The 12,049-nt window shown below is 53.1% G+C and overlaps 1 protein-coding gene across 11 annotated transcripts in view; it reads left to right on the forward strand.

Annotated features, from left to right (window-relative positions):
- Positions 1 to 11: 11 nt before the first annotated feature.
- ANK1 (ankyrin 1) overlaps positions 12 to 12,049 on the forward strand; it is a 48,920-nt gene continuing 36,882 nt past the window's right edge. For 10 of the 11 annotated variants that reach the window (XM_017831816.1, XM_017831820.1, XM_017831817.1 and 7 more), the window contains exon 1: positions 14 to 935. In XM_017831816.1, coding sequence (XP_017687305.1) covers positions 810 to 935 — 126 coding nt within the window. In that variant the 5' untranslated portion in view covers positions 14 to 809. Of the gene's footprint in view, positions 936 to 12,049 lie in introns of all 11 variants that reach the window. The other variant, XM_017831830.1, reaches the window with a different exon arrangement.

The following is a 12,049-nucleotide window of genomic DNA, read 5'->3' on the forward strand; positions in this document are numbered from 1 at the left end:
GAGATCCCTCCCCTCCCCTCCCTGCTCACGGAGATGAGAGGAGGAAAGGATGCTGCTGAGCTGCACTTTGCTCCAGTACTTGGCACATCCTTTGCAGAACAGGCTGTTTGCTGAGCAGAGATGCTGCAGCCATTCCCTCCTGCTCCCCTGGAAAGGAGATGGAACCGTAACCCGGGGAGTGAGTGAGTGATGCGGCCGCTGCACAGAGCCTGGCTGGGAGGAGGGAAGCTGGAGAGCCTGGAATATGTGCCTGCCTCAGCAGCACTGCAGTGGTGAAGCCCCTGACTGACTACGTGCAGGCTCCTGTTCTTCAGGCATTGCTACAGAGAACTCGGGAGTCGGATGAGATGCATCGGCCTCCTTTTTCACTGCTGCTCTATTGTCATCGGGCATTAATTGCTGGGAGTTATTTTCCTTCCTGTGGCTGCCTGCCTGCATCTCTTCTCATACTGCAGGAGAAACGGTGAGCACAGCAGCAGCCCAGTGTCCTGTCCCACAAGAACGCTCCTGCAGGATGTGCCAGCGCAGTCAGGGGCTGCTGCAATGGTGCGTGGGACCTCGCAAACAGCTGGATTTGGGATTATTAATGCTTTATAAAGGTGTCCCAGACTCCATCTAGCAACTAGCTGGAGACATTGGCTGCCCTTTGGGGCTTGCTGACTGCTTTTGATTTTCCTCTCATTACTGGTTTCACACTCATCTGGGTCGGCGGCGTTTGCGCGAGGGGAAGGGACTTCCCTGGCCAGGAGGATTTTGCTGCGTGGAAAGTGCAGGTGTGAGCTCTGGAGGGGACTGCAGTCTGACCAGCCATGGCTCAAGCAGCTAAGCAGCTGAAGAAAATCAAAGATATCGAGGCTCAGGCTCTGCAGGAGCAGAAGGAGAAGGAGGAATCCAACCGCAAGCGCAGGAACCGCTCCCGGGACCGGAAGAAAAAGGTCAGTGGTGCTGGGAGAGCAAACCCAGGTCCAGGTCCTGTGGTCTGGCACTGAGTGGTGTTTGTGGTGGGGGGAGAGAGGGGCAGCCTGGTCCCTGTGTGAACCTGTGTGCAGCCAGCACAGGAAACAGTCTGTAAAAGAGAGGACAACTTTCAGGAGCAGGGTCTGCTGTTTACCCCGACATCTTAGGGAGGGGGGCTGGAAAAAAGTCTGGTGAGGGGGAAGGGAAGTGAGGGGTTTATCGAGGCAGCTCAAGAGGTTTGTTCAGACCAGTGACAGACTGGATCTCTAAAATAAAATTGCTGGTTCCTGGCTTCCTGCAGCTTCCCAGAGTTGCTCTTTGTGTTCAGAGCAAAGGGCCAAGAGGCCCCCACTCCTTTTCTCTAGTGAAGGAGCAGTTTTGGTGTCCACTCCATCTGCTGCTTGATCTCCACCAGAACACTGAGATCAGGGGACAGCAGGAGCAGACAGAGCAGGCATGTTTGTGCAGGGACTGTGAGCTCTGCTGCTGAGGGCAGGCTGGATTGGTGCATGGGACAGGGGTCGTCCTTCCCAGCAAAGGCACATCCCTTGCTGGCAGCAGATGGGGGGGATCAGGGATCGAGGTGTCTGTCCCCTCTGCTGACACCCACATGCTGGAGCCGGGGGTCTGGCAGCTCTTCTGAGCTGTAGTTCCTCTCTGGAAAGTCACTGCCAGCTTTTTCTTGCCACCAGCTTCCTGCAGGAGCAGGTGTGTTGGTAAAATAGCTTTGCTCCCCCCTGAAGACCTCTTGAACTGGATGCTCCTCTCCCAGCGGGGTCTGAGGGTGTTTGTGCTCTGCACCAATGCAGAGAGGCAGCGAGGAGAGAGGTGAGACCAAGGGTAGTCAAGGATATATCTGGCAGCAGGTTGTGATACAGGAATTCTTAGGTGGGCTCCTCCTCTGCCTTTAGCAAAAGACTTGGAGACTTCCATGTGCCCCTCTGAGCAGGAGCCCCAGAGCAGAGCTCTGCTGTTGGACAGTCCTGAGGAGAAGAGCCCTGCTTTTCTTAAAGCTGGGCCAGGGCAGCCTGGGAGGGGTCTGTGTCAACAGAGCAGCTCCTCAGGGGGAGCTCAGTGGGCACATCAGGACAAATGTGGGGTCTGCAGGCAGCAGCTGGAAGTTGGGTGTGGGGATCAGGTGCCTCCTCCAGTGACAGGAGCTGCTCCCTCCTGGGGGTCCCTACAGGGCCCCTTGTACTGGGAGCTGATGGAGCAGCTTCCCTCTCACATCGCCAGAGGACTGGAAAGGGGTTCTCCTGTGAAGAACCACCAAATCAGGACATGTCTCTGTTGGGTCAGCTCTCTCCTGTTCTCCCCAGCCCCCAAAGCCTCAGTGTCTCCAGTGGTGGTGTTTTTACTGCCCAGGTCCCCCTGGGGCAGGCAGTGTTGGAGCCCCATCCTGTGCTGCTGCAGCAGCTGTGGAGGGTTGGTGTGTGTCAGGGCAGGCTGTTGGTGCCCTGTGAGCCCGGCAGGACCCATGTTGTGGCCGTGCCAAAGGCCCCTGCACTGGCCAAGGATGGACTGAAGGCACTGTGGTGTTCCTGCCCCTCTGGCAGTGCCTGCTGGCTGTGCCCTGCTCTGTGCACACACAGGGCTCTCTGGGGCAGGGGCTGCTCATCTGCTCAGGGTTTGCACAGTGCAGGGGATCAGATCTCGAGTTCTGGCTGAGCCCACCAAGGATTGCTGCAAAGGAAGTTGTTAGCAGAGGTGTGACCCGTGATCCAGGGAAGCCCCAGCATGACACAAGGCAGTGGAGATGGACAGAGGGAAGGAGATGATGGCCCCAGAACAAGTTTCTTCTCGTCTCATGCCATGTGAGCTCCTGCTGTGAGCTGTTATGTCTTGAGCTCTGTATCCTTCAGCATTTCCTGGCATTTTTGTGTGGTTGTGTGTGTCCCGTGAACTGCACAGTTGAATCCTTCAAGAACCTTGTGTTCTGTGACACCTGGAGGCAGTGAGTTCTGTTATTTAATGCTGTGTTCCCCAAAACCCTTCTCCTTGGACCATGATCATATTTGTTGCTCTTCAGTTTCCATGGCAATTTCTTGGGTTTTGTATTAAGTGCATGTAAAGAGATTGACCTTGCACTGTCCATTTTCGTGTTCTGTGCCTCTTGTTTGTCTCTTGGCACAGGGACAGTCCAGGTGTGTGACCCTGTCACTCCTCCAGTACCCCCTGCACCCAGCCTTTGGAACTCAGGTGATGAGAGCTGATGTTTTGTTTGACAGGGGCTGCACGAAGGATTTAAGGAACAGGATCTTGTCACTCCCCTGTGCTCTCTGTCCAGCCCAGGCACACTTGACCCCAGAGAGCAAGTGTACAATAGTTGTGCCTGTTCCCACACTTGGTGCAAGTGCTGAACTGTGAGGACTTACCAGGGCTGTGGCAAAATGTGCTGGTGAGTTCTCGGGGTGCCCTGCACACTGGCAGGTAGCAAAGGAGAGTGGACTAGCAGGAGTTCACTGCCTTTAGAGAATGTGCCAAGCACCCTCTGGGTTGGCTCCTTCCTGTTCCTGCTGCAGGATCCCAGCTTCAGATCTCTGTGCATTTTGCTTGGATGGGCAGTTCACAGGGGGCCAGAACCACTCTGTCCCTGCTGCTGGGCTGCTCGTGGAGTCTCTGATGTGGCCACAGCTACACTGATAGGGAAGTGGTGATGGGCAGACCGATGTCTGTGCTCTGGATGCAGCTCTTTATCCCTTCTTTGTGGTTTTGAGAGGCAGTGATGGTCAGGAACACTTTCTTCCTTCCCCTGCAGTTGTGGTCAGGCTCCCTCAGCAGGAAGCCCTCCCGGGGCAGTCACACAGAGCACTTGAAAGACACATTCCTGCCTTTGCCAGGGTCATGGGCAGCATGAGGTTGTGACTCTGTTCCTGTAACTTGTTGTGTGAACACAGTTACTGAGTCCTTTTTGAGTTGCACAGGACTTGTTGTTGTGGTTGTGTGTTAAAGACAGAAAATGGACCGAATCTCTTTCCAGGAATTCTGGAAGCACTGGCAGAGCTCACCAAATGGGTCGTTAGAAAGGCCCCAAAGTGTCCAACCCCCAAACTGGGGCCCAGAGCACTTGGGCCCTTTTATCTCAAACATAAACCTACAAGCACCTTGCAGCTGTGCCACTGTCATTGGTGGCTGGTGGCATTGCAGCCTGACACGGTTTGAGATTAATAAATCAAAGTTAATACTTTTATGAGCATCTTTCTTCCTATTGAAGTATCCTTATTCTGGTACTAAATTCAGCCACGTATATTCAGCCATGTATTCATCAGACACCTTCATCTGCCTCTCTACAAAGAGGCAGATTCCAGCTGTGCTTCTCACTGGCCATGCAGGATTCATGGAGCAGGAGGCTGGAACCCCTAAAATGTCTGTGACAAGGGTGCCACACAGCAAAGAGCAAGAGGATTTCAGTAACAGCAGCAGTGCCAACAATGCTCAAAGAACTCCCCAAGTGCACACGTGAGAGCACAGGCAGTCTGTCTGCAGCATAACTGGAGCCATGGTATTAAATAAAAATCTGACCAAGAGCTCAAAAGGAAATTCCTGTGATGATTGCTATCAGTGTTCAAATGATAAATTATTAGTATGAAAGATGTGATGTATCTGCTTGGTACATTCAGAGTAAATTTTTCTTGGGCACATAAAGAACAGAGGAACTGCCTGAATTTACCAATTTTTTTTTAATTTCTTCTTTTTGGTGTGGGGGAGGAACAAACTGCTTTTCTCTTGCCACTCCTCTCTAGTTTCTTTCTCTTGCAGCTGTTCAAGGGTAATTCAGTCCCTTGTTATGGATTTGTAGAGCATCTCACACAATGCAGTGTTAAGTAGTGAAAGAAAGTGATTCCTAATAAGAAACCTCTGCATAAAATTCCTTGGCTTTTTCTAGTTGATATTTTCCTGGAAACAGCACACAGAGCAGCCTGAGGGTCCCTGGCTCTCCACAGCACAGGCTGGCACCCATCCTCAGTGCAGCACTGCTTCTGCAGCAGGAAATGTGTGGTGCTCACTGTTAGACACAGAAATACAGCCTGGCAGGAGAGGCTGGGAGGGTTCTTCGGAGCAGGGAGACAAGAAATTAATGAGAGAGGGTTTGAATTACGTGGGAAAGCAGGAGAGGTGTTTCTGCTTGGCAGGAGCTGTGGCAGAGACAGAGCTCTTCCATCGGCTGGGGTGAAATGGTGGGAAAGAGCAAAGGGAGGACAGAGGAGCAAGTGACCCCCTTTGTATAGTCAGTCATGGATAAGGAATAAATGTGGGCCTTTGAATGGCTGGCAACAACTGCCAGAAGAAACTCCAAGCTGAGGTGTGTGAGGTGAGCCAGGAGAGGGGCTGGGTCCTGGAAGGGCAGCGCTGAGAGATTACAGTGACATGGAGGATGCTGATGAGAATGCTTTTACACGGGTGAATTTTGGCATCCTTAGGAAGCCAGGGAAATGTGGGAACTAGAACAAGTCGGAACAGTTTGGACCAACAGCCACAAACCCAATCAGACAGGGAAGCAATTGCAGGTGATTCCTTAGTAGGACAGTCGAGCAGTCGCAGGGTGACCACGCTTGTGGTTGTCGTGTGACAAGAAAAAGAGGTCACTCACCGACTGTTCACTGATAGGGTGCATCAGGGTGGAACTTGGGTCTGAGCTTAGGATCCCTGAGATGTAAAATCCAGACACCTCTGTCAGAATTATGCAATGAGCACATGAGAAACTGGGGTGAGAAATCGCTGCTGGAGCGCGGCCAAGGAGCAGCAGGGGCTGCTCTCCCTGCTCGCCTCATCCTCCCAAATGGCTGTCACTGTGCAGCAGCCTCAGCTGGCACTGCCTTCAGAGGGGCTGCAGGGACAAGAGGGATGCACAGAAGGAGGGCAAAGGGTTTCAGCAGAGCCAGCTGCAGGGGGTTCAGGACAGCCCATGGTAGCTGCACTTGTGAGCTCCACTGGGTCCTCCTCCCGTGGGTGTTTGGCTGCACAGTCACTGGGCTGGGCTACCTGGACTCTTGCAGTAGATCCTGCCAGAGATGTGACATGGCTGTCAGCCCCCTGGGTCTTCACTGGCTGCTGGGAGCTGTGCTGGTGTCTCACCTGCAAGCTGGAGAAAGGACCTGCAGAGTCTCAGGGCACAAGAGCTGCTTTGTCTCTTTTCTCTGCCTGCTCCTAGAGCAGCAGCTCCTGCTGCAGCTTCTGTTCTCTCCTACTGCAGGTTTTGTTGGTTCTATCAGCCAAAACCCTGCCTGCATCTCTGGTGTGGTTTAACACCAGCCAGCAACTAAGTGCCCTTGGCAGAGCAGTGACTGAGAAGTCAACCAGCCTGTGGTGTGGCACAGCATTGAAGGGCCACGTGAGACCAGCACTAGGTGAGGCCAGGAGGACACCCGAAGCTCCAGCTGGGCTCCAGCTGTTGCAGCAGCTCCTTGCAGCCAGGATTAGGTGTTTGTACTCCAGAGCTCTCTGTCAGAGGCACTTTTTCTGCAAAGGAATGGGTATCTTCTTCCTGGAACACGATGCTGCTGTGCAGTGGCAGGGAGAAGGGGCATGGGAGGGATATCAGGACAGCCAAGGCCTTTGAGGCTGGATGAAGCCCTAGCTTTTAGCACTCTGAATGTAACCAGAGGGACAGTATAGACAAAGAATTGAACTATAACTGGTAATGAGTCCAATTGTCAGCTGTTACCTAGACTTCAAAATTATTTTGCAAATCAAAGGGTCATCTCACATCTTCCTCTGGGTTGTTTGTGTGCCAGGTTCAAACTAAGTAGTGTTGTATCTTTCCTGCTGTAAATGTCCAGTGTGTAAAGCTGAAGGTGCTTTGTAGACAGAGCTGCTGGCAGAGTGGGGCAGAGCATGAGCTGCCTTACAGGAGATTGGAGCACAGAGAGATGGAGCAACTGGGGAGGATTTGCTCCTCCACCTCTGCCCAGTGTTCCAGCCTGGAACTGCTCTGTGTGCCAGCAAGGTAACTGTGACCCTCCAAGCTCTGTCAAGGTTGTTGGGGAAGCAAGTCCCACTGGGGTGTGGGGAGGATTACGTCAGCTGGCTGCACTGTCAGGAGACTCAGACCTCTGATTCATAGAAGCTTAATAAATATTTAGTTCTTGCTTTAGGCTGGGTTGGGAAGCAGAGGGACTGTGTGGGACTGTGTTTTTCTCTGATGCTGCTTGTCTGACCTGCCACTGGAGTCCTGCAGGAAGGGAAATGCTGTCAGGATTCCAAGCAGGATCCCTGCGGCACCTCTTGGCTCCGTGGCCTGGGAGGGACATTGTCCTCTCCAGCCACTGAGGCTTCTCCTCCATCTCCTTCTCTCCCTGTGTCTCTCTGGAATGGAGTCAGCAGGAAGAGGCTGTTTCAAGCTGACCTGTGACTAAACTCTGGGCAGTCTCACTCGCCACTGCTCCCCACACCCCTTGAGTGTTTTCCTGCCGAGCCACGCAGCACACGCTGGTTTGAACGGGAGCAGCTCTGCCCCCAGCACGTGTGTTTTCCTTCCAGTGCTGGCATCGTGTCTGGGGGAGGGATGGCAGAGGACAGTGCACAGCACGTTTGTGTGCAGGATGGAAAGAGGCAACGCTGATCTCAGTGTTCCTGCACAGTGGGGATGTTACAGGAGTTCCTGGCTGAGCACAGGGCATCGCAGGGGACGTGGACCAAGAGCCCTCTTGAGTGACCCAATTAGGAAAATCAGAATATTTATATGGCAGCAGGTCCTCTCTGGTGTTTACCTATTTCTTCTTTCACTGTCTGCCTTGCCCTTTGCAGAATGTGGTGCCAAGAGAGCCTGGTCTCTGAGATAACAGGAGCTAATATATATTGACCTGTGTTTGACTTGACAAGTCCATCCCTTCCCCACTAAACAGTTGTTCACAAATACTAAAGGCAGTTGTAGCTGAAGAACAGTGTGCACAGTGCTTGGCTAGAAAGGCACTTCAGAGCAGTGCCTGTGTCTTTTCCTGGCGTTCCCAGGCAGGAGGGAGATGCAGCACCATGTGGGGTGGGGTGAAGAGGCATCTGGATGTGAGGGAGGTTGGGCAGGAGCAGAATCCTCTGCTGCAGGGACTCGCTGGCAGGAGGAAGCACTGGGGGGATGTTGGTGCCGTTCTGCACTGCTGCTCTACAGGCTCTTAAATTATTCAGGTCATAACAGCATCTGTATGTGGCTGGGGAGCCCAGTGGTTAAGGAGGTGCTGGAATGAGGTGAAACCTCGTAGCACTCAGAAATGTGTCTCAGTTCTTCCACGCTGTCCTCGCAGCAGGGCCCTGGCTGAGCTCAGGGACCAGCCCTGCCTGGAGCAAGTGCCTTCAGGAGGGTGAGCACAAAGGACTCTGTGGAAGTCCTGCCCTTGGCAGCCCGGGGGGCTCAGGTTATCCACTGTAGGAAGGCATACAGGCAGTGTGGTGAAGCTGAGGTGCAGCAAGCTGGATCTAAGCTCAAAGGAAAGCAGCTTTACAGAGTGCTAAAATTAGAAGTTTAGTCTGAATTATGCTAATTTGTTTTAATTGTCTAAGTGTGTCAAGGTTCTCCAGAAATACACCCTCTCTGTGGTGGTCTGGAAAGGTGTGGCATCACCAGGGCTGTGATGGAAGGATGGGTCAAGGATGGTGGAGGTTTCTGGGTTCCCTGACCTACTTTACATCTCCCTCACAGTCCTCACCTCCAGCTCTCAAAATGCCACGGGGGTAGAGTCTGAAAGTGTTAGCTCTGGGCTGAACAGACCAGCTTGCTAAAACCTTCAGTGAGTAGAGGGAAGCTTCCTGGGTGCAGGGAAGTTCCTGACACCTTCTCTCTCTAAGGGCACTTACCAGCACAGTAGAGCCATCTGAAAATTCACATTTTCTTTCACAGCTGATTATGTCATGTTTTGAACCTCAACTCTGCAAACAGCAGCAAAAATTCAAGCTCCCTTCCTATTTGCAAAAGAAATTTTGCTGACTGGGTGAAATGTTAAGCCAGAGCCATACATTTTGTGTGGAGGGGTTGCAAGTGTTGGGGACTATGTTAAATCTATGCCTCCAAAATGTTGCAACCTCAGTGAAAAATCTCCAGCAGAGACAAAGCAGCAGGTATTCACCCAAGTGCCTTGGGAGGCGGAAGGAGAGAACGCAGCAGCAGGAGAGCATCCAGAAAACAGACGAGGTTTCTAAATTTATCCAGAGATGAGGAAGGAAGGAGAGAGTGTGTGTGTGTGTCCAGGCCACTGGGAAGACTCCTGTCTAATGGAAAAGGTACTGCAGCAAGACAGCAAGCAGAAATGAAGGCTTTGGTCCTTCACTGCACTGTGGTGACGGGACTTTTCAGGGCTTGTAGGGTGCATTCATGGACCTGTGTTGGACCTTCCCAGTGGGAAATGCAGAGAACAGCATTCTGAAACCCTTTGCAGAATATAAACTTCTAGGTTCTCACGCTGTAAATGATTTCCATGGGTTTGGTTATTGGAGTAGTGTGTCCCTAAATAAGACACTAACATTCAATGATCCAGTGTTCTTGACTTTGGAATATCTGTGTGGAGTTTCTCTTTTTTTGGAGTGGTTTTTTGTTTTCCCCTCTCCATTTCCCTCGTGGTGGATGAAAGTCCTCTGGCTGGCAGTGGGAACAGGGAGTGGAGTGCAGGGGTGGGTGTTGTACCAGAGAGTTCTGAGAAAAGGAAATCTTACCCAACTGGCTTTCGATGTTAGACTTGCTTTTACTGCAGTGGGGAGTGTTACAGTTCTTCCCCTCTTTAATACTGAAACGGGAGTGGCATCTGTGGCACTCTGTCCTTGGCACGGGGGGTTTCAGCTCTAGGAGGTGCCTGCCTGGGATCAGTATTTGGCCCGCAGGCTGTAATTTTCTAGGCTTTTTTCATTCTTCAGCTCTTTTCCTGGCAGAACCCTCTCGGCTCACAGTGACAGTAGGTTTGGTCCAAGCAGGAATTGCTCAGTGGAGCGTGGTGTGGCAGCTCCCTTCACACGCAGCTCGGCCGTGCCACTGCCCCGACACCCACAAGGTGCCCCCGTTGGGGAGCAGCACGATGGGCTGAGCCCCTCCCTGGGAGGGCTGGGGAGAAATGCTCCCTGTCAGCCTGCTGTCAAATGGCTGTGGAGCTGAGGCTGCAGTAAGAGGAGCTGCAGTGTCACAGGGCACAAGTATAAAATATCTGCTGCCCATCAGTTCTGTATCAGCAAAACTCCTTCTCAGAACTTGTGCACTCGTCCCTGCCTGTGGGGAGATGTGCTTCTTGGACCTGGGACCAGGGAAGTCCTCCAAGGCCAGCAGCAGCTCAGTAAGGCACAGAGGAAACACCCTTTCCATCCAAGATGTGAGGCAGCAGCATTCCCTGTCTCCTGACAACATTTCACAGGGATCAGCAAGCACTTGCCTATGGGGCCTTTCAGCACAGTCTGTAGTAGGAGACTGCTTCAGGATTCTGTGTTTCATATTGTAAAGGAAATTCTGTCAGAAGTCTGGCATAAAAACCCCTCAGATGTTTCAGATCTTTCTCTCTGCCCCCACACTTCAGAGCATCTTGGCTTGTACTGAACCCCCCTGCCCTGGCTGGGGGAGGCAGGTGGGTGCAGGGTCAGGTGGGTGCAGGCTCAGGTGGGTGCAGGGTCAGTGCCCAGCATTTCCTGGCACTGACAGTGCCGTGTTTTAGCAAAGCCTCAGAGAATCCCAGTGCTGAGTGTTACAGGAGTGTTCATTGTTTTAAGGTAAGCAATTATTCAGTGCTGAGGTCGGAGGTGTCCTTGCCACGCAGGGCATCTCTGTGTGCTGCTGGAGAGGTGATCAACCAGCAGCTCCTCCTGTGGTTGGCACAACCTGTGTTCATGTGGAATGACTTCCCCTCTGCTGTGATGCAGTGGGTGATGGGGACAGTGTTGTGCTGCATCTTCCTGGGCTCTGCTGGCTCTTCCGGCTGCTCTTCTGACTGCTCAGCCCTTCCTGAGTGCCAGCACTCTCGTGGGGCTCAGCTTCCAGCACGGGTAACATGGAGTAACACCATCTTATTTCTGAATCGTTGGGGGGAAGGGGGATTTTTTATTAATAACCCAAATTACCCCGTGAAACAGCAGCTTGTCTGACGTTAAATATTAAACTCCATTAAGTGGGTGAGCTGGGGCACAGAGGCAGCAGCGTGCTGGCAGTGCCGGGCTGGGGAGGAGATGAAGCAGTGCTGGCCAGCACCAATCCTTGCTCCTTGGAGAGCCTCCCATCTCCGGGGCAGTCAGGTGCTCCTCCACTCAGCTCCCCAGCCTCCGACGGCGTTTTGCACGCTTTAAACATTTTGCACGCTTCGAGCAGATCCCAACATCAAAGGCTGGTGGATCCTGGCTCTGGCGTTACCATGGCAACAGCAGCTGAGAGGATTTGGATGTTTCTGGGGTAGGGTTGTGCTGCTCGGGGTGCTGGGCAGAGCGGGGCTGCTCTTTGCACCTCGGTGCCACCGAGGGCATCGTCCTGTGTGAGGGGGTGGTCTGGACACGCTCAGGGGTCCTGTGGGGCAGAACTCTGCACCCCAGCTGCTCACTTCAGCTGCCTCCAGCCCGGGAGAGGAGGAGGAGGAGGGAGCCCTTCCCGTGCTGCGCCACACGTGGAAGTAGGTCAGCTGAATTACACCCTTGGAAATGCTCGTTTCTCTTCCCTGGCTCTCCGGGGAGCCAAGCAGCGAGTCCTGCTTCAAGCACTGGCTCTGTAGGAGCCCAGCACTGCTTTGGTGAGCCTGCCCTCAGGATCTTGGCCTCAGGTGCTTCTTCCATCCTCCTGCAGCTCCGCATGTGCTGGATACAGTGGATTTCCGGGAGTGGGCGTAAAGCTGAGCTTTTTACACTGTGCAAATGTGCTCCTGGTCTGGCTGGGCAGCATGTCAGGGGCTGCTGTGGGCCCTCCCTGGGACTCTGTCAGGCTGTGTGTCCTGGGCAAAATGCCCCATCCTCCCCCCTGTGGTCTGTGAAATGGCCCCTGGGAATTCACTGCTGTTCTGTGACCATTTCTCTTTTGGGTGACCCCAGCATCTCTGGCCAATGTGTGCTGAGGGAACAGGCACATGTGGGACTTGTTTGGATGTGCACACAGCAGATGTCCTTTGGGGGCTGTGGAGATGGGCACTCAGGACAGCTGGGTGATGTG

This window comes from Lepidothrix coronata, unplaced genomic scaffold (genome assembly GCF_001604755.1).
Source record: "Lepidothrix coronata isolate B3197 unplaced genomic scaffold, Lepidothrix_coronata-1.0 Scaffold197, whole genome shotgun sequence".
Lineage (NCBI taxonomy): Eukaryota > Metazoa > Chordata > Aves > Passeriformes > Pipridae > Lepidothrix > Lepidothrix coronata.